Source organism: Notechis scutatus, chromosome 1, assembly GCF_049901735.1.
Source record: "Notechis scutatus isolate UNSWTSFEM ecotype Mainland chromosome 1, rNotScu1.2, whole genome shotgun sequence".
Taxonomy (NCBI): Eukaryota; Metazoa; Chordata; class Lepidosauria; order Squamata; family Elapidae; genus Notechis; species Notechis scutatus.
The window spans coordinates 127,959,903-127,983,010 of NC_142009.1; the positions used below are offsets into that span (position 1 = coordinate 127,959,903).

Consider the following 23,108-nt stretch of genomic DNA (forward strand, 5'->3'; position numbering starts at 1 on the left):
CAGAAGAAGAAATTAATGTTACAAAATCTGCTGGTAAGTCTTTTTTCCTACAACCATACATTCTAGATATTCATACTAATATTTGGAGCAGTGATATCTTTTCTCTTCTTAATGCACATTTGATTCTTGATGATGGCTCTTCTTCTTAAATGGCTCTGTTCTATGCTGTTCTATGCTGGTTTGGGTGGAACAATGGCCATTATCAAAGGAAAAACTTGCTGCTTTACAACAATTGGTTCAAGAACAATTGGCTGCTGGTCATGTAGAACTTTCTACTAGTCTTTGGAATACTCCTGTTTTTGTTATAAAAAAGAAAAATGGGAAATGGTATTTCCTTCATGATTTAACAGAAGTTTTTAATAATAGCATGCCCACAAAATGATATCATTGGTGCATGTTGCCTCAGGGAATGCTTAATTCCCCTACACTTTGTCAATATTTCGTGGATAATGCTCTTCAACCCTTTAGGAATAAATTTCCTTCCTATTTAGTCTATCATTATATGGATGATATATTGATAGCAGCCCCAGATTTTGATGAATCTAAATTGTTAAAAGAGTTAATGGATATTGTGGCAGAACAAGGATTGTATATAGCCTCAGACAAAATTCAAAAGGTAGAACCTTATACCTACTTAGGACATAGAATGTTGCATAATTGCTCCATTCCAATTCTTCCTGAATTACAAGTACAGAAATCATATACTTTAGTACAATGGCAAAAATTACTTGGTATTATTAATTGGGCGCGCTCATTCTTCTACATTACAACTGGTGATATGTTGCCTTTATTTCAGTCTTTGAAGGGAGCACAAGCACCAGGAGATCTAGTTGTATTAACTGATCTTCAAAGAACATGCCTTCAAGAAATATTAAATAAGTTTAAGCATCGATATGTGGACAGGATAACATCCTTAACAATAGGACTTTGTTTAGCTATTCTCACCTTTTGAGTGGCTAACCAATTGGCTCCCTGATTGGTCTTGGCTCAGACAGTTTTTCTTTTATGTTATAATTATTATTATTGTACTAATTGTAACCTGTTGTTTTATTAAATGTATTCCAAATTTGTTTGCATTGTTTCGTTCTACTTCCTCTTCTTTAACTCCTTTACAGTTGCGATACATTCATAAATCTTTGAATCCTCCATTTAAAATAAAAAAATGAGGATATGTAGAGTTGTAATTGCAGGAACGCTCTTATCTTGGATGGCAAACCTCAGAGAAGGACAAAAGCAAATACAACTCAGACAAACAAAACCACTAATGCAAAGAAGGATTAGAGAGAGGAAGTAAACGTGTTAGACTTTAACTAGAGATAATTAATTGTGTTAATTACTATGCTAGACAGTAACAAAGGTTGAGCAACAACCAAAGTTAACCAATGTTAGAGGATTACTAAAAATGTGTATAAATACAAGACTAGACTCCAATAAAGTCATCATGATTCATTTGATCATGATCAAACACCTCGACTGCCTCGTCATTGCAACACTGCTGATTGTTAAATTTAGCATTTTATACATAGTTGGAATAGAAAGTGCAGTTTCATGTACAGAAAATATGGATTTTTTAAAAACCTACAAAACAAGCTTGCCTTTTCCCCCCAGTTAATTTGTGAAAACCAATCAATTAAAAATATATAAACAATGACACTATTCTAATTAAAATTTACTTGAGGCAAACTTTCAAATGGTCTCCATTTTCTCAAAAATAATATGCTTCCAGTTGATGAATTCAGCTTTCCATATCTCAGCACAAATACTGGTCCAGACCAATGGACAGGAATAGGGCAGTGCACTGCACCACAGGGAAGAACTAAGGAAGAGAAAGCCTTTGCAAATTAAGGTCAGAGTCCCAGAGAAACAGCAAAGATCTGTGGTTTTTTTTTTTTCTAAAAAGAATATTTTATTAAGAAGGATAAAAAGTGTGATTTAAACAGTCTGAATAAATAGGGCCTTCTGTGTTCTTCACCTCCTCTGGGCCAGAGTCATCGAGGTCTTGGGTGATCTGGTCAGTATCTTCGTCTGAAGTGGAAGGGTGCGTTAAGATGATTCGAGGTATCTAGAATGCCATCGGAAGGCAGAGAAAAGAAAACATGCACTGAGTATGAAAATCCGGAAAGAAAAGGTAATGACACATCACAAATCTCTCTTCAGAGAGAGACTTGAGAAGGGTGGCCATTTTCATTTCTGAATGCTCAAATATACCTCACGGAGTTCTTGAGGGAGGCAGTGTTATGCGGCCTACTTTGAGCTTCTGAATGAAAAGCAGCAGATAAATAATGTAATAAGTACAGGTAGTCCTCAACTTACAACTGCAAGTGAATGTTACCCCATTTCGCAACCTTCCTGGCCACAGTTGTTAAGTGAATCATTACAGTTGTTAAGTTAGTAACATGGTTGTTAAGGGAATCTGGCGTCCCCATTGCCTTTGCTTGTCAGAAGGTCGCAAAAGGTGATCACATGACTCCGGGACACTTAGACCATCATAAATATGAACCAGTTCTTCAGCATCTCAATTTTGATCATGTGACCATGGGGATGCTGAAATGATTGTAAGAGTGAAAAATAGCCATAAGACACTTTTTTCAGTGATGTTATAATGTTGAACAGTCACTAAGGGAACTGTTGTAAATCGAGGACTACCTGTATATGTGCAAATAAACAAAGTTTCATATTCTCAAAACATTGGATATATGAATAAAAGCCACCAGAGATACAGGTGTTGGCATTTGAAAGCGAACAAGTCAGGTTTTGCAACATGCTATTTAGCAAAAGACAATAGTTTTCACTGATATAGAGAAATGAATTAATGTAATTTTCAACCTGTAATTCCCCCACTGACAGCTAAAAAGTGCCTATATCTTTGACAGAACCACTGCATAGTGAAGATGATTTAGGGGCTGCACAGTGGCCTAGCATTGAGCTGTGCTGTGCTTTACACACAAAAACAACCTCTTCACTTAAACAGGAATACAAAATTAACCACATTCCCTCAAAACAAAACAAATTCTGGGCATAGCCCTACAAAGTATTTAAATTGTATACCTTTTAATCAGTGTTATTATGTTCCAGAGATAAAATTAAAGAGAAAGGAATGCAATAAATCTTGGAATAGCAGGGTCCTATAATGTTTTAATTATCTAGCAATGCAAATGGTAGACTGTTGTTTCATTGTTCTAACTCAGAGGTGGCAAACACAAGGCCCGCGGGCTGGATCCAGCCTGCAATGTGGTTGGATCTGACCTACGGGGCCATCCTGGAAAATGTAAGGGGCTGGCCCATGTTGTTTCATCCTGGTCTACCCAATGTGAAAAGGAAACAGCATGGTTTCAGCCCATTCTACCCAATGCGAAGAGGAAATATGCCAGCAGTTTGGGGAGTGGTGTCAAGCTGGCCACACCGACCCAGTTGGCCACCCCCACCCAGCTGACCATCCCGCCTGGCCCCCCAAGGTCAGCCATAACCCTGATGCAGCTCTCAGTGAAATTGAGTTTGACATCCCTGTTCTAACTGGTCAGATGAGACAAACACATCAAGACATTTCCAACAAAAATAGCCATTGGAACTGATTTATTCATATCACCTTGAGCCCTAATCATTTATTTTCTGCCTTGCCTTGAAATTACCTGCCTAGATCAGGGGTGTCAAACTCACGTCATCATGGCAGCGCCACATGACGTATCGGGACTTTTTCCCCCTTTGCTAAACTATGCATGGGCATGGCCAGCGCGTAATGCATCCGGCCCACAGGCGACAAGTTTGACAACCCTGGCCTACATGATCTTCCAAACATCTGGCTAGCTAACTTTCATTTAGCTTGCATTAGATTTTGTACTACACGGACTGAGTAGAATAGAAAGAGAATTTCTAGTTATTTAACTGTATTGTATGCAGATGGGACTAAAGTGAATTTTATTAGTTCATGACCAGCACATGTTCTGATGCAATGAGAACCAGTATTTGCAGATGAGTGCCAAAGGTGGTCACTGATTGGCCAACTATGAAACAATGAAGGCAAGTGGTGATTGGTTGGCATGTTCAGCAAGCATTCCAACATCCACACCATCTTGTTACATCTAATTCTGGAAAACAATGCTGTAGTGTGAATGTCAGCATAAAAGTGCAAATGAACAGACTTCCCCAAACAAATCTGTTTTTAACTCCATGTTCTTGGAGAATGGGTGAATTGATTGTATGGAAAACATCTGTACTGATGGTAATGTAAAAACTGAAATATGGAATACATTAGCAAACTGAAGCATGGACTAGTCCCGGGGTTTCCAACCTTGGCAACTTTAAGTCTTGTGGACTTTACTCCCAGAATTCTTCAGCCAGTTATTCTGGAAGTCCACAAGTCTTAAAGATGCCAAGGTTGGAGACCCTGCACTAGACTATACTATCAACTGATCGCTTAGGAAAATAATCACTATCTATGAGTGAAATGATCAACTAGAAACCAGTTTGGGACTGGGAAGATAGTATCATCCAAATGACTGCATCAACAAAAGTTCACCATATCAACCTGCCTCTAACCTATACTTGTCTTAAGAGGAATCTGGAAATCTCTTTGATACTGTCCTTTCATTTTATTGATAGTGTTCCTTTTCTTCTACTTCCCTCAACTTTGCCAAGTATAACCATTTTAGCCCACCGCATGTCCAAACTACAGTAGATGCACTTCTGTTTGCTGAACTTCACCTGTTTTTTTTTTATGGTCCATGCCACTCTTTCTTTTACTTTTAATGTTGAGGTTTCATATACATATTTTACTGCTGGAAAGACCATTACTTTAACTGTTGTTACTTTTGGTATTACAAAAACAGTATTTTTATTTTGCATGATCTTGTCTCAGTTTGTGTTGCTTTCTTTTAATTATCTAGCAATGCAAATGGTAGACTGTTGTTTCATTGTTCTAACTCAGAGGTGGCAAACACAAGGCCCGGGCTGGATCCAGCCTGCAATGTGGTGGATCTGACCACATCAAGGGGCTGGCCCATGTTGTTTCATCCTGGTCTACCCAATGTGAAAAGGAAACAGCATGGTTTCAGCCCATTCTACCCAATGCGAAGAGGAAATATGCCAGCAGTTTGGGGAGTGGTGTCAAGCTGGCCACACCGACCCAGTCGGCCACCCCCACCCAGCTGACCATCCCGCCTGGCCCCCAAGGTCAGCCACAACCCTGATGCAGCTCTCAGTGAAATTGAGTTTGACATCCCTGTTCTAACTGGTCAGATGAGACAAACACATCAAGACATTTCCAACAAAAATAGCCATTGGAACTGATTTATTCATATCACCTTGAGCCCTAATCATTGATTTTCTGCCTTGCCTTGAAATTACCTGCCTAGATCAGGGGTGTCAAACTCACGTCATCATGGCAGCGCCACATGACGTATCGGGACTTTTTCCCCCTTTGCTAAACTATGCATGGGCATGGCCAGCGCGTAATGCATCCGGCCCACAGGCGACAAGTTTGACAACCCTGGCCTACATGATCTTCCAAACATCTGGCTAGCTAACTTTCATTTAGCTTGCATTAGATTTTGTACTACACGGACTGAGTAGAATACAAAGAGAATTTCTAGTTATTTAACTGTATTGTATGCAGATGGGACTAAAGTGAATTTTATTAGTTCATGACCAGCACATGTTCTGATGCAATGAGAACCAGTATTTGCAGATGAGTGCCAAAGGTGGTCACTGATTGGCCAACTCTGAAACAATGAAGGCAAGTGGTGATTGGTTGGCATGTTCAGCAAGCATTCCAACATCCACACCATCTTATTACATCTAATTCTGGAAAACAATGCTGTAGTATGAATGTCAGCATAAAAGTGCAAATGAACAGACTTCCCCAAACAAATCTGTTTTTAACTCCATGTTCTTGGAGAATGGGTGAATTGATTGTATGGAAAACATCTGTACTGATGGTAATGTAAAAACTGAAATATGGAATACATTAGCAAACTGAAGCATGGACTAGTCCCGGGGTTTCCAACCTTGGCAACTTTAAGTCTTGTGGACTTTACTCCCAGAATTCTTCAGCCAGTTATTCTGGAAGTCCACAAGTCTTAAAGATGCCAAGGTTGGAGACCCCTGCACTAGACTATACCATCAACTGATCGCTTAGGAAAATAATCACTATCTATGAGTGAAATGATCAACTAGAAACCAGTTTGGGACTGGGAAGATAGTATCATCCAAATGACTGCATCAACAAAAGTTCACCATATCAACCTGCCTCTAACCTATACTTGTCTTAAGAGGAATCTGGAAATCTCTTTGATACTGTCCTTTCATTTTATTGATAGTGTTCCTTTTCTTCTACTTCCCTCAACTTTGCCAAGTATAACCATTTTAGCCCGCCGCATGTCCAAACTACAGTAGATGCACTTCTGTTTGCTGAACTTCACCTGTTTTTTTTTATGGTCCATGCCACTCTTTCTTTTACTTTTAATGTTGAGGTTTCATATACATATTTTACTGCTGGAAAGACCATTACTTTAACTGTTGTTACTTTTGGTATTACAAAAACAGTATTTTTATTTTGCATGATCTTGTCTCAGTTTGTCGTTGCTTTCCTTTCTATTTCATATTCTTTATTTCTTCAGTACATTATTATCTTTATGTTTCATTTCTTTGTTGTCATCTGAAAATTCCCTAGGTATGATAATTGATTTGATTTCTTGATATTCAGCATAAGCCAAGATCTTTATATTCCATCTTGCCTCGTAAGATCTTCTAAAACTTTTTTATTTATGGGTGAAAAAGTGGTGTTATTTGCATATCCCAAGTTGTTTGTGTTTTGGCTCCTTACAGATTCAAACTGAGAAGGCACAACACAAAGCCTGTTTGAAGTTTTGTGCTGTGGCAGTAGGAACCGCAAATATTATTTTTCATATTGCATCTGCAAATTGATGTGTTGTGAGTTGTTTGGGGTTGTAAGGGAAGTGACTTACATCCCTGCCTCATTCTCTCAGAGTTTTCTTACAGACCTTTAAGAGGCTTGTTACAGAAAATTACAGGTTACCAAATTGAACCTAAACCAGAATCCTTCTTACTTGGAATTATTACAGATCAATATCCTAACATATCTTAACAGCAGCCAGTATATAGCCTTCGCACAAATGTGGAAAACACCCAACACCCCTAATGAGGAATTAGCCCAACAAAAAATAATGGAATGTGCGGAAATGGACATGCTCACATTAAAAATGAAAGCGAAGGAAGACTCTGAGTATTATTCAATCTGGCACAAATGATATGAATGGATAGAGAACAGGTATAAGAAATAAGATGTGAAGATTAACTGTAAGAGACCTTAAAAAATGGTTTGTAAATATGTAAAATATATAAGAATATAAGATAGAACTAAGTATTGACAAAGATAATAGTTATTGGTGGAGGTATATTATATGTATTAGGACTTACAAGATAACAATAATTGTGGATATCAAAACGCTGTTGAAAATGTGAATAAGATTTGAGTTGCATTGGTGGAAAACACAATAAAAATCTATTTTTTAAAAAGAGGCTTGTTATACTACTTCCAGTGGGTTTATTTTGTCAATAAAAATTTACATATTCAATCCAGCCTGATGAAGAACCCATCGTTATGAAACCAGTCTTGTATAGTTAGACTAGATCAATTTAAGGTTTTGTGACTTCCAAGGGATGTGGGCAAGGTGAATGGAGGTAGTACATTCCACCATTTGCCCAATTTGGTTTGTGGCTTCTGGCTGGGAGGTAATTGCAGGCCCCTTAAATAAAACATAAATGTATCATTAAACAGAACACCTCCCAGGAGGCAATTACAGTAGTAAACCACTTCTTAAAAAGCCTACCTTGGATCCCAATTATAAGCCAATCTCTCACCTAATGTGGTTGAGTAAATTGATAGAAAAAGTGGTGGTTTCTTAACTTCAGACGGTCCTAGAAGAAGTAATTATCTTGAGCTATTTGGCTAAAGGGAGGCTTCAAAAATGAAACTGCCTTGGTTGTCCTGATGGGTTATCTTTGGAGCTTGACTAAAAAAAGTTTGACTCTGCTGGGTCATCTTGACTTCACAGAGGCTTTTGATAGCACCAATCTGATACTAGACAACACAGTATAAATAGTAGAGACATTCAAATTTCTAGGTTCTACTATATCACATGACCTAAAATGGACACCTAATATCAGAAACGTCATCAAAAAAGCACAACAAAGAATGTTCTTTCTGCGCCAACTCAGAAAGCTCAAACTGCCCAAGGAGCTGCTGATACAGTCCTACAGAGGAATTATTGAGTCTATCGTCTGCACCTCTATAACTGTCTGGTTTGGTTCTGCAACCCAACAGGACAGACACAGACTTCAGAGGATAATTAGGACTGCAGAAAAAACAATTACTACCCACCTGTCTTCAAACGAGGACCTGCATGAGTCAAAAAGAGGGCTGTGAAAATATCTACAGAGCCCTCACATCCTGGACACAAACTGTGTCAACTCCTTCCCTCAAAACGACACTATAGGGCACTGCACACCAGAACAACTAGACACAAGAACTATTTTTTCCTGAAAGCCATCACACTGCTAAACAAATAATTCCCTCAACACTGTTCAACTATTACAAAGTCTGCACTACTATTACTGTTAATCTTCTCATCACTCCTTATCACCTATCCCCTCCCACTTGTGATTATAGGACTGTAACTTTGTCACTTGTATCCTTACGATTTATACTGACTGTTCCTAATATGATTTGATTGTTGATTGTACCCTATGATTATCATTAAGTGTTGTATGTTATGATTCTTGATTCTTAACAAATATATCTTTTCTTTTATGTATACTGAGAGTATTTACATCAAGACAAATTCCTTGTGTGTCCAATCACACTTGGCCAATAAAGTATTCTATTCTATTCTGAGTATCTTTGTGGATAAACATATTGAGGACAACACCCATCTTGTTTGATTGCTCTATTTATTCTGAACCACTCTGTTTCTCCAATTTCAGTTTTTACTGCCTCTGTTCTTGTAAAGGTTCTCCAGAATAATCATTAGTTCAATCATCATTAATCTTAATCCACTTCTGACATGATCTCCAAACCAGAAACACTTGCTATAAGTAATAAAATAAAGGCCAGCTTCTTCCCTTTATTGATTACAATCATATTGTCTTACTCACTTATCATCCTTCTTATATTCCTTGTCTGGTTTCATATCCCTCTGCTTTTTTTTTTTTTGAAACTTGTCTATTCATTTTGACCTTTTTCTCTCTATGATTGTTTCTATTCTTTCTAAGATTTTGAACAAAATGCTGCTTTTGTGAATAATTAGTGCCAGTTTGCTAACTTGCAATTCTCATGAGTCTCCCTTCTTCAGTATAGATTGCTTCTCATCTCTCTGAGTTCTAGCTTTCTTCCATATTTCTTGACATAGACCAGCCCTCTGAAGCTGCAAGAGAAGAAGGAGTTAAACTGTTCACTGGGTATTCATTTATGCTTGATGGTTGCATGTTTGACAGTTGACAGTTATTTGTCATAATTAATATATTTAATTAATATATTTCTTCTACCTCTGAAAATGTATGATCATTTCTATTCCTGTTGGAGCTGTAAAATTTTCTGTGATTTTCTTGGTCTTCTTCAAATTATCTATAATTTTTCTTCTTCTTATCTTCCATTTGTTGACATGTTTTATTTAGGGATCTTTCTTTGTCCTCTTTCTTGTTTGACATTGATTGTCTGCATTCAGCGATTGTACATCCGTTTTATGGCTCAAGTTATTCATCCACTATCTTTATTTGGCTGTCATGATAGCTTGTTTTGGCAGCTGCTTGGATCTAATCTGGGAATCTTTTTTTTTTTCTGCTGCTGTTGTCTTTATCTCTTCCCAAAGTTCTATAGATTCTCTTCTGCAGAGGTTAACCACATTAACTCTATTGTTTATTTACAGCTTGTTATCAAACTGTGCATTGTAGAAGATAGCAACATCCTTTCAAGATGTTGCATATAACAATACTATGGTATTTTTAGTAACTACCAATGCTGCATCTGATGTCTAATGTATAACAATACAGGCAGTCCTCAGTTAACAGCTTAATTGGGACCAGCAACTCAATAAAGCGGTCAACAAATGAAACCACTCCATCAGTCCTTATCTTTATCCCACCCAGAAGGGGATGGAGATTGACGGTGAGGTTCTGCACAATCCCTGTGGTTGGCTGTAAGGCAAACAACGTCAGAGGTGCTACAGTGGCCATAACTTTGTGTCTATGTTGTAAGTAGCTTTTGGGAGGTCTGACTTAACTTCAAATGGTCACTAAGCAACCATTCATAAATCAAGGACTACCTATACTGGCTTTTATGAGGACTCCCTTATATAAACAACCTCCCTTATAATTAAGGGATTGGCATCTTTTTTTAAAAAGGAGTGGTGTCCATGACATTGTAAGTAGCTTTTGGGAGGTCTGACTTAACTTCAAATGGTCACTAAGCAACCATTCATAAATCAAGGACTACCTATACTGGCTTTTATGAGGACTGGATGAATCCTTTTTTAAAAAAGATGCCAATCCCTTAATTATTAATCTATAATACTTGATAAATTTATAAGGTGATACAAATTAGGAATGTACAAAAACAATGAATTTCAAAGCTCCAGAAGTGTCCTAATTGAGGCAGATCAAAAGTAGTTCATATTGGTTTCAGTCTGGTTCCAGAGCCTTTCATTCTCTATGTTCCGCTACAGTGGTCGCCAACCAGTGGGCTGGGGACCACTGGTGGTCTGTGAGAAAATTTGGGTGGTCCATAGAGAAAGGTCACCCCCAAAGCACTGTCCAAAGCAATTAATCCAAGCTGCATGGGAACACAAGGCTGCGTCACCCACATGGCCCGTGGAAACACAAGGCTTGCGTTGTTCACATTGCAAACAGCACAAGGTAGTGAAGGGAGGGGGGAAAGGCGGAGGGGGGGGAACTTGCCCCACTCACCCCACACACCTGCCCTGGCCACTGGGCTGCTTCTTTCTGCTTCTTTCTTCTTCTGCTTTTGGCTGCACGCAATGAAAGGAGCAAAGGTCTTTCTCTCCCCAAAACTCTGCCAGAAATTAGTCTTTATGCCACCAAAGACTCATTTCTGGAGGAGTTTGGGGGAGAGAAAGAAAGACTTCTGTTGCTTCTGCTGTTTTCCTTGCATGAAGTCAAATCTCTCTCTCTCTCTCTCTCTCTCTCTCTCACCCCCCTCCTGAGAACGGAGCTGGAGACGGTATCCTGCAATCCCAAATAAAGAATAATCAATTGGTAGGAAACACAGAGTGGGGAATTTTCCTGCAGACTTTTTGGGGGATTTCCCCAGGGTCTCTCATCTGCGGGATCTAAAATTATGAGTTTGGTGGTCCCTGTGGTCCAAAAGGTTAGCAACCCCTGTTCTATTATGAGAACAATTGGCTATCCATTTTTGTATTGTTCATCAGAATTTGGTGAATTTGCAGTTACACTGGAAGATTTTAAACAAACAAATCAGGTTAAAATTAGTAATAGCACCTAGATCTTCAAGCTATGCTTCTTTATCATCTAGTTGGGGTTGAAAAAGTCCTTGTAACTTTCATATTTGGGGCAAAATGAGAAGAAATTTGCAGTGATTGTGTCTCTTCTACATTGGCGATACTATTTTTTCAAACGTTCTGTTATTGTATTATCCATTACTTACTGTTTTGACATGGTTTATTAGGCCACTTTTTGATGGTGTGTCAACAGGACCAGAATCATGTGCGTTGGGTTCAGAAATAAGGACATCCTAGAGAGAGGGGAGAGGGGAGCAGGAAAGGAAGGGGAAAATAGCAGAAATTATTTCTCAAGCATAATCAAGACAGTGAGGGTATTTTAACTTATTTCAGAAAGTGGAATATCATAATCAGAGCTGAAGAAGCTTCTTGGATGAGAAGCAAAATGTCTTCAAAGTAAAACCAGAAAGTCCAGTTGCCTCTTGAAAAAGCACCTCTGAGACAACCATGACATGGATGATTGAGAATCTCCATAGACATCTGAGTACCACGTTAAGATTTATAGGAAAACCATAGAGCTGTCAGGCACAAGGCCAGAGTTGACATACTGAGTCCAATCAAGTCCAATAACGTCTTTGTTTACATTTAATAGTCAGAAACTTGCCAAACTAAAACTATATAACTTTCTGAGCCACTAAATATATCTGAACGGATTCCATGTGTGACTACTTTGAACCTCTTCTCCCCTCCCTCATCTAGCTCAGGACTACAGGGTCTCTTGATCCAGGTTTCCCTTGGGGGAGTTCTGCATTGGCAAAATCTTCCCCTTTTGCTGCTGTAGGTGCACATTCCATTACCTAACCAAAGTTCAGAATTGGAAAACCCAATCAAGATATAACCAAGAACATTTGATTGATTGCAGTATTTCAAAGCATTGAGCAGTTCAATGACTTAAAACAAGACACTGTAGATATTTTATAAGTTACACTACAATACATGTCTGCTTAGCCACAAATCTTTGTCTAATTCTGTAACCAAGTTTTTAACTGGACATGTGTGAAATGGACCATAGAGATTTACAGGGGACACTTCCACCCAAATTCTATGCCAGTCTGAAAATAACACTAGTCTCTGTGTTTCTGTAACACTGACGGTTTGAGAGCTGAGCCAAATAATTTGTATATTCCAAACTGCAGATTTTATTGGAATTGCCTTGATATGCCATTTGCTAGCTGAGCTTTAGGCCTTTAAAAGGGAAAGATGGAAAGACTCAGCCATGTAGAGTTGTTCAATTATGAGATGGGTGGTAATCAATCAATCAATCAATCAATCAATTAATTAATAAGTGGGTGGGTGGGTGGGTGGATGGATGGAGAGCCTTTTTACCATCCCAAGGAACACCACTGAGATTTTTCTGCATATGGTCAGGCAAATGCTCTTACCAGGAAGTAAAAGCAGTGTTTGAGCAACTTATATTTATTTTCCTTTAGCAAGAAGGTGAGAGGGGGTAATTTTAATTAATGCTGGTCCCGTAGCAGCTCAAAGCATCCTTGACATTCCAAAGCAATAGGAGGAGATTGTCTTCTAATTGCTTTTGAGGGATTGAAGAATGGAAGTTGTGGTGGGGCGGAAAACAGACTGAATAATATGATCTTAAAAGACATGTTCATATATGAGTTAATATGCAACCTTTTACAGGAGAATGTCTCCTGAATGAGAATGTCTCCACACTATTAAAGAATTGCACAGAATTTTAGAGAAAGGTTATCAAAGCTTCCTAACTTCTTTTTGTAATGGGATGAGGAGGATACAGGCAGAAATTGATAAAATACATAGAATAAATACAAGCTTTCTGAGAATAAGAAATGTTCCATGCAGTGGTGAGATTCAATTTTTTTTACTACCGGTTTTGTGGGCATGGCTTGGTGGGTGTGGCAGGGGAAGGATACTGTAAAATCTCCAGTCAGAGGTGATATGTGCCAGTTCTCCGAACTACTCAAAATTTCCGCTACCGGTTCTCCAGAACTGGTCAGAACCTGCTGAATACCCACCTCTGGTTCCAAGGGATGATATGGTGCAAAGGAAGAAGGTAGTTCAAGTTTTGCAGCAATGTTTTAATGCAAGATTTATTTATAGCTATCAGAAAAAATTAAAGCAGATAAAAGAATTTATGGTATTGGATGCTGTAAGAATGATTTTTAAATATAATTGTTTATAAATGAGAAACATTTATAGCGGCTTTATATTATATTATAACATATTTAATATATAACATACAGTATAAGCCAAGCGGGTGACTTTGGACCAGTCCTTTTATCTCAGTCCAACCCATCTCACAGAGCTGTTGTAGGGAAAATAGAAAATGAAAGGAGTACTATATATGTTTGTCATCTTGAGTTATTTGGTAAAACAACAAAAGTGGAATATATATGAATGAATGAATGAATGAATGAATGAATGAATGAATGAATATGAATGAAAGAATGAATGAATGAATGAATGAATGAATTGAATTGAATGTGCAATTGTTAAAATGTACACACTTTTAATGAAATTTGAAACAGAAGAACAAACAAAAGAAGGTATGATGTAGTAGTGGGCAAAAAATTTTTAGTTATAATACATAGATGGGACAATGGGAAAATATGTGGTTGAAAGAACTGAAATTTATACTATTTTGTAATTTTAGAGAGAATTTTTGCAAAAGGATGTATTGTTGCTTCATGTCACCAGAGAGAATGTCTAGAATGTAAAAAGGCACTTCAAATTTATATTGGGAATGTGAAGAAGAAAACTTTATCATGTTTGATGGATATGCAAAAAGATAGAAAATGTTGGATTCAAATGCACACTCTGATTCATTCAGAGCATTTTAAAGATTAAATTTACAATTGAGCCCAGAGGTCTTGCTCTTATGATGAATAAACAGCCAGGGAATATCATGGAGCTTTGTTCCTGTACATGATAACTGCAAGAAGATTATTGTATGCAGAAAGATAGAAAGATCTGGCAATACCTACAAAGAGGAATGGTTGGTGCAGATGATGGAACTTGCTGAGATGACCTAATTGACTAGTTTCATTAGAGAAAAGGCAATACCTACATTTATTGCTGAATGGAAAATCCTTGCTGACTTTTTATATAAAACAGAAAAAAAGTCAGCAAGGATTTTCCATTCAGCAATAAATGTAGGTATTGCCTTATAACTAAAGCCATATAACTTTCTTCCCCCTAGAGTAATGTTTTGTGTATATTTGTATTCATGGCTTTGAAGCAATTTAATCTGGAATATTTACAACAGTGGATGATTTTTTAAAAAAATCTTACAGATTCATTACTAAGATCTGTGCTTCTCTCAAAAATCACTTTAAAATAAGAAAGCTAAGCAGAAAGCTCATAAATATTATTCACACAAAGTATTTGTAATCGGATGCCATTTCATAAATGAACTCCAACAATCTTTTTTTAAAAAACATGTTGTTGATTTAGCCTATGCTCGAGATGCAGGTTTTTTAGCCCTCTTTCCTAAATTAATCCTTCTGAATAACTGACATATTTCTCAGCTAAAAGCAAAGAACCTCTTCTTCCACACAATCAACAGGAAGCTCTTCATTTACTGCTGAAGTACAATTCCCATAATCTCTTCCTATAAATCATGCTAACTAGAACTCCTGTGAGCTTTAATTCAATAATATTTATTTTATTTATTTATTTATTTGATTTGCCAATTGTTTACAAGATAATAAGTATAAGTGTATACATAGTTGTGAATACATGAAATGGGTACATATAAGAAAAATAAAAGAAGAATAAGAGAAACAATAGGACAGGGACGGTAGGCACGTTGGTGCGCTTATGCACGCCCCTACAGACCTCTTAGGAAAGGGGTGAGGTCAATAGTAGACAGTCTAAGGTTAAAGTTTTTGGGGTTTGGGGAAGAAACTACAGAGTCAGGTAGAGTATTCCAGACATTGACCACTCTATTGCTGAAGTCGTATTTCCTGCAATCAAGTTTGGTGCGGTTAACTTTGAGTTTGTATCTATTGTGTGCTCTTGTGTTGTTATGGTTGAAGCTGAAGTATTCATTGACAGGTAGGACATTGCAATGTATGATTTTATATACCATGCTTAAATCAGACCGAAGACAGCGTAATTCAAGGTTTTCTAGTTCTAGAATTTCAAGTCTGGTGGCATAAGGTATTCTACAACGAGTAGAGGAGTGAAGAACTCTTCTTGTGAAATATTTCTGGACTTTCTCAATTGTGCTAATATCAGATACGTAATGTGGGTTCCAGACTGATGAACTGTATTCGAGTATTGGTCTAGCAAATGTTTTGTATGCTCTGGTTAGTAGTGTGATATTACCAGAGAAAAAGCTACGTAGGATTAGGTTAACAACTCTTAATGCCTTTTTGGCTATGTAGTTGCAGTGGGCTCTAGCACTTAGATCATTAGAGGTGAGTATTCCAAGGTCCTTTACAGAGCTTGGGTCATCAACAAGATCTTGACTATTCAGCTTGTATTTTATTTTCTGATTTTTTTTGCCAATATGTAAGACAGAGCATTTATTTGTTGAGATTTGAAGTTGCCATTTGTTTGACCATTCTGATACATAGTCAAGATCTTTTTGTAGGATAGCAGTATTGTCTGTGGTATTGAACAACTTTACATCATCAGCGAAAAGAATGCAATTGCTCTTAATATGATCACAGAGGTCATTTATGTAGAGCAGGGGTCCCCAACCGCTGGTCCATGCGGACCGGTACCGGTCCGCGGAACAAGTCTTACCGGGCCGCTGTTTGTTGGCGCCGCCATCTTTTTAGTAAAAAGTGCTTCCGGTGAGCTTTTCCGGTAGAAAGCTCACCGGAAGCACTTTTCATCAAAAAGATGGCGCCAGCCTTTCCGTGAGCTTTTCCGGTAGAAAGCCATTTCTACACGAAAAAGCTCACTGGAAGCAGCTAGCGCCGCCATCTTTTTGATGAAAAAGTGCTTCCGGTGAGGTCACCGGAAGCACTTTTTCGTCAAAAGATGGCGGCGCCAGTTGATGCCGGTACCGGGCCGCGGCGCCCAGCTGATGCCGGTACCGGCGCGGCATCAAAAAGGTTGGGGATCACTGATGTAGAGTATGAAGAGAGTTGGTCCTAGAACACTGCCTTGGGGGACACCACTATTGACAGGTACAGAATTTGATAGGACGCTCCCAATTTTGACCATTTGTTGTCTGTTTGCCAGGAATGCTTCTATCCAGTTATTCAGTTGTCCAGAGATACCATAGGATTTTATTTTTAGGAGTAGTTTGTCGTGGTACCACTGAATCAAAGGCTTTACAGAAGTCTATGTAGATTGCGTCTATTGCTTTGCCCTGGTCGAGTTGTGTGTCCTCACAACTACTGTAGCGTAGGCAAGACCAATTTTATTAACGTTTCAAGGCCAACTTCCAGAGCAGCATTACAGGCAAGATTTTAATTTCATATAATGACGGCCCCCAGGAGAGCAACAGTAAAATCAGAAAAGCTTATGAAATTAAGACAATCTGAGATTCTGGGTTATGTGGAAGTATATCCATATTGGAATAAGTACCAGGTTGGGGTTTTTTTGCTTAGATCCTGGCTTAATAACAATATGGTGAGTGTAACAATGAACGCAGAGGTAGTATTCAGCAGGTTCTGGCCAGTTCTGGAGAACTGGTAGTGGAAATTTTGAGTAGTTTGGAGAACTGGCAAATACCACCTCTGACTGGCCCTGCCCCCATCTATTCTCTGCCTCCTGAGTCCCAGCTGATCGGCTGGGTCTTCTTTTGTTGCTCTGCACAGGAGAACGGAGCTGGAAAGCAGGTTAGTGGGGTGGGGAGAGAATGGGATTTTGTGGTAACCTTCCCCTGCCACGCCCACCAAGCCACACGCACTAAGCCATGCTATGCCCACCAAGCCATGCCCACAGAACTGGTAGGAAAAAAATTTGAATCCCACCACTGCAATGAATCCTGTAAATACTGGTAGTTCTCAACTTACAACTATTCAAAGTTTCAACAGCAGTGGGGGGAAAAAAGCCTTATGACCCCATCCTCACACTTACAAGCACTGCAGCACACCTATGGTCCCATCATCAAAATTCAAACGCTTGACAATGAGCATGTATTGATGATGGCTGCAGGGTCCTAAGGTCGTGGGATCACTATTTACAGCCTTCCCAACCAAGCTTTCAACAAGCTAAGTCCACGGGAGAAACTGGAATCACTTAACAACCATATGATTCACTTAACAACTGCAGTGATTGGCTTAATTACTATGGCAAAAGAAGTAAATTTGGGCACAATTTATCTAATAATCACCTTGCTTAGCAATTGAAATTCTGGTCCCAGTTGTGGTCATAAATTGAGGACTACCTGCATTCATAACAACATTGGCTTCCAACAGCAAGATTTTAAACAGATGTTAGAAGAGAAGCATAAATGAGCCAGCTGGAAATGGAAGAGGTGAAGCTGGTCTTAACCCTGTAGTTTTTGTTCTCCTGATCCCATGCTCTGTGTTACAACCCGGCCATCAAAAGCTTCACCCAGTGGTATATTAACCAATAAGCAGACTAAGCACATGCTTAGGGCACTAGGCCCTAAGGGGGCACCACAAAAACTTTTATATAGCCTAAGCTTGGCTTCGTTTGTACAGTAGGTACCAAGGACAAGAGCACGAAGATTTGTCAGTGCTTAGGGCACCAGTGAGCCTTAATAGAATTCTTTAGAATAGAATAGAATTCTTTATTGGCCAAGTGTGATTTGACACACAAGCAGGGGCGGGATTCAGGTTTTTTAACAACCGGTTCTGTGAGTGTGGCTTAGTTGGTGGGTGTGGCTTGGTGGTCATGTGACTGGATGGGCGTGGCGTGACCAACTCGACATTACTCATGTCAAGGGGCGCTTCTCCTCGCCTGGCCTCTCATGACAGTGGGGATGCTGCAACGGTCATAAGTGTGAAAAATGGTCATGTCACTTTTTTCAATGCCGTTACAACTTTGGTCTCTAAATGAATTGTTGTAAGTCAAGGATTATCTGTACAAAAATACAAAAAGCTTCTTTGCTTGCAAAAAGCTGCCCTAAATACCAAACATTAGATTAAAAATACCTGCAAACCGGAGTTACAGATCAGGCAGGGTGCCAGAGCATCTTGAGACATGAAAATAGTTAAAATGCAGTGATAACTATCAAGCAGCCACCTCTTGCTCATAAAGTGAACCCCTTTAGCAAAGAGGTCATTTAAGCTCTCCAGAAAAAGCACACCCAGGAAAAGCAATCCTTAGATCCATTTGCACCACTTAAAGATACCAGCTGGTCTCACTCATCTCACAAGATATCCTAAGGAAATCATCCAGATTTAAGGAAAGGTCACATGCCGCCCAGAAAGGCAGTAAAAAAAATCAGTGCCAAGCTTGCATCATGCCTCTTGGAAGTATACCTCAAAAGAACAGTGCCAGATAGTATTAAAGCAGTGAGGAAGACCCCCTCCCCAGATAGAAAAAGAAACCATGAGGCAAGAAAAAATTCAAACACAATACAAATAATTAAATCACAACAGTAGCTGTTGCTTGTTGAAGCTGAATAGGAAAAAATATCCCATCAATAAACACAGGATTAAACTTCACCAAGCACAGAATTAACCTTCACCAAAAACTAGTTTTAGACCAAAACTCAGAAAGAGTATGTAAACTTACGTTTGAATGTTAATCTTTCTAGATAGCCAAGAAGCCTTGCTGAATGTCACTCATCTTGGTTCCCTGTCACTAAAAGCTTTGCTTCATTATTCAATTATTTCTTCAAAGTGCTGATTCTCCAGGGAAGTATTTCCTCCCAACAACAGCAGTGTAAAAATCTTAAAACAACCCTTCCCCTTTAAGAAAGCCAAGCCTCATAAGCTCCGGAGACAGTAAGTCTAGGCTGTCTGCCAAGAATGTAATAAGGGTGGGAAAAAACAAAAGGAGATTGCTTCTAACTACCGGTTCTCCGAACTGCTTAGAAAGTTAACAAGGGGTTCTATAGAACTGGATAGAACCAGTAGTATCCCACCCCTGTACACAAGGATTTTGTCTTGGTGCAAATGCTCTCAGTATACATAAAAGAAAAGATACATTCATCAAAAGTCAAGAATCATCAGGTACAACACTTAATGATAGTCATAGGTTACAATAAGCAATCAAATCATACTAGGAAACAGTCATAAGGATACAAGCGACCAATTTACAATCATACAGTCACAAGTGGGAAGGGATAGGTGATTAGGAGTGATGAGAAGATTAATAGTAATAGTAGTGCAGACTTTGAAAATAGTTGGACAGTGTTGAGGGAATTATTTGTTTAGCAGAGTGATGGTGTTCGGGAAGAAACTATCCTTGTGTCCAGTTGTTCTGGTGTGCAGTGCTCTATAGCATTGTTTTGAGGGTAAGCTGAAACAGTTTATGTCTGGGATGTGAGGGGTCTGTAAATATTTTCACAGGCCTCTTTTTGACTTGTGCAGTATACAGGTCCTCGATGGAAGGGAGGTTGGTAGTAATTGTTTTTTTAATCCGCCACTGGCTTCACCTTCTGACTCCTGTTGTTCAAAATACTGATAAAGATGGAGGGCCCAAGCTAGTTTAAAACCTGGACAAATCTTCCAAAATCCATCCCTGTCCAAGCACCTGCTACCTACTCTGAAAGGCAACTCCTATTATTTCCAAACCCGTCACAGGTCAGTTGGGAAAACGAGAGTTGTAGTCCAATATTCTGGAGAGTTTTTGGATTAGGGAAAGCTACTCTGGAAGCAGGAAATGTGGACTGCATTGCATTGTCAGCAAGTGAGCCTCCTCTAGAGAGTGACTGGAGAGAAAAGTAAATTAACTGTCTAAACTAAAAGTCTCCCGCCAATGAGTTACCTTTAGGAGCAGCTGGGCGGCCTCTGGACTGCCTGCGATTCGGTCCTTGTTTTGCTTCAAGGCCTTTTTGCCCTCCGTTGCAACGTGGCTTGCAACTTGCTGCTTGTGGTTGGTGGGTGGGCAGCGTTTAGGTTTTGTGGAAATCTTCTGCCTCTCTTGTCCAAATGGAGTCCTTGCATTGCTCTGACTTCTAATGTTCTCACTCGAGGCAAAGAGGCTCCCAGAAAATTTAGATACCGGCTCCTGGTAGGAAAGATAACAGTCACTGAATGGGTCACTGTCAAAAGGTACCTGAATAAACTTGAAGAGAAAGGCAAGAAGACTCTTCTCCACACAGTGAAGAAAGCGTCTTTGGCCCTTTGTTACTTATTTTAAACATTTCTGCAACCTTTCTACATTTTGGACCAACTTTGCAATAGGTTGAAACGAGCAGAAATAAAATATGTATGTTCAAAATGGTTGGAGAGAAAAAGAAGAAGAAAAGTTTACTGTTTGTACAGGGAAGGCCTAGGAAAAAAAATAAATTTTCAGCATGTATAGTATTTAATGAAATAATAGTCACTCCTCAGATACAGGTAATCCTCAGCTTAGGACCGCAATGGAGCCCAACATTTCTATTGTTCAACAAGACAGTTGTTAAATGAGTTTTGCCCCATTTTGCTACCTTTTCTTGTTAAGTGAATCACTGCAGGTGATAAGTTAGTAACATGGTCAGGCTTCCCCATTGACTTTGTGTCAGAGTGCGCACAGTGTGACTATGTGAAACAACCCAGGAACAAATACAGTAAACAGAGGTTTCACAGGTGGTATTCAGCAGGTTCTGACCAGTTCTGGAGAACCGGAAGCAGAAATTTGGAGTAGTTCGGAGAACCAGCAAATACCACCTCTGACTGGCCCCGCCCCCATCTATTCTCTGCCTCCCGAGTCCCAGCTGATTGGCTGGGTCTTCTTTTGTTGCCCTGCACAGGAGAACGAAGCTGGAAAGGAGGTTAGTGGGGTGGGGAGGGAATGGGATTTTGCGGTATCCTTCCCCTGCCACACCCACCAAGCCACACCATGCCCACCAAGCCACGCCACAGAACTGGTAGTAAAAAAATAATAATCCCACCACTGAGAAGTTTGTATTTAAATAGTGGTTTTCTCTACAAAGAGTATATACACACACATTCTTTAGGCAGACCTCAAACAAACAGCAATCAGCAATTTACAGCATGGAAGCACACAAGGAGAGAAAGATAAGCCCCAACAGGGCCTCTCTTATAATGCATTCTTATAATACAGATTCAACCAAGACTGATGGAAACATGTTTGAGAAACACTCAAATGGAAGGAATGAAGTTGATGGCCTCGCTCAAAGGCATCAAACTTGATTTCATTGAGGGCCGCATTAGCAATGTGTTTGACCTAGGGGGGCCAGGGTTGGCCTGGCCAGCTGGATGTCACTCATGTCGGGGTGACCTCTGTCAGCAAAAATTGGCTCCCAAGCTCCACTTTTGGCTGTGACAGCCTCTTGCAACCCACTGCCAGCAAAAATGGAGCTCCATTTTCACTGGCAAAGGCACTGCAGGCCACTCCTTCGCTGTTTCCAGAGCAGCCCTACGGGCCAGATCTAAACATCCCGCAGGCCGGATCCAGTCCACCAGATTGGACACCCCTGGTCTAGATGAACTTTTTTAGGTTCTCTACAAGAAGTCTTGAAGAACTGTGGAGGAGGAAATGTCTCCATCAACAAATAATATTCATTCATCTCTCTCTCTCTCTCTCTCTCTCTCTCTCTCTCTCTCTCTCTCTCTCTCTCTCGGTGTGTGTGTGTCTCTTAATTACAGCAAAGCATTTGTCAACATAAACTCTGGCTTTTCGATTAACAAGTCATTAAGAGTAGCCTAAGTAGCAAGATAATACATAATTGGCTTGAAAACGGTACCCCAAAGGTGACGATCAATTATCAAATGAAATTATAGTCCTTGGTTGTGTACTCATCCATTGTTGTTGTTGTTTTATTCAGGACTTGGATAAAAGAATAATTTCAAATTTGCAGATGGTAACAGAATTGTGTGGAACAGCTAATAACTAATAGCTAATAAAATTCAAAACGTCCTTGTTAGGCTAGAGCAGCGAGTTGAAAGTAACAGAATAAAACTGAATATACTGTATATACTCGAGTATAAGCCTAGTTTTTCAGCCCATTTTTGTGCTGAAAAAATCCCCCGGCTTATACTCGAGTCAGATTCCCCTCTGAAAAAAAAATGGTGTGGAGTCGCGGCCTCCGGCGGCAGCGACTCCCAACAGCCTTAGCCGGGAAGGGAAAGGCAAAAGCGCTTTGCCTTTCCCTTCCCGGGCGGCGGGCGCTCCGGCGCAGCGACTCCCAACAGCCCCAGCCGGGAAGGGAAAGGCAAAAGCGCTTTGCCTTTCCCTTCCCGAGGCGGCGGACTGGGGCCGCGCTGGCGGTAGTGACTCCTGACTCAGGGGGCCTCCGAGGGAGGGGAAGAGAGTGACTCCTGCCTCCGCTGTCATCATCATCTTCTTCTTTTGGGTTAGTGAATCAATTAAACCTTTCATGATAGTGAGATCGTTTCCCAAATTAATTATTTTTATTTTTGAAATTTACCAGTAGCTGCTGCATTTCCCACCCTCGGCATACTCGAGTCAATAAGTTTTCCCAGTTTTTGTGTAAAATTAGGTGCCTCGGCTTATATTCGGGTCGACTTATACTCGAGT

The 23,108-nt window shown here is 39.6% G+C and overlaps 1 protein-coding gene across 1 annotated transcript in view; it reads right to left on the reverse strand.

The window, feature by feature from the left end:
• Nucleotides 1-1,880: 1,880 nt before the first annotated feature.
• The window catches only part of LRRC1 (leucine rich repeat containing 1), a 126,079-nt gene continuing 104,851 nt past the window's right edge, over nt 1,881-23,108 (reverse strand). Inside the window, exons 15-17 of the mRNA XM_087945697.1 lie at nt 20,391-20,633; nt 11,696-11,782; nt 1,881-2,062 (exon numbers count right to left, since the gene is read on the reverse strand). Of these exons, the coding sequence (XP_087801823.1) occupies nt 1,910-2,062; nt 11,696-11,782; nt 20,391-20,633 (483 nt within the window). The 3' untranslated portion in view covers nt 1,881-1,909. The remainder of the gene's footprint in view (nt 2,063-11,695; nt 11,783-20,390; nt 20,634-23,108) is intronic.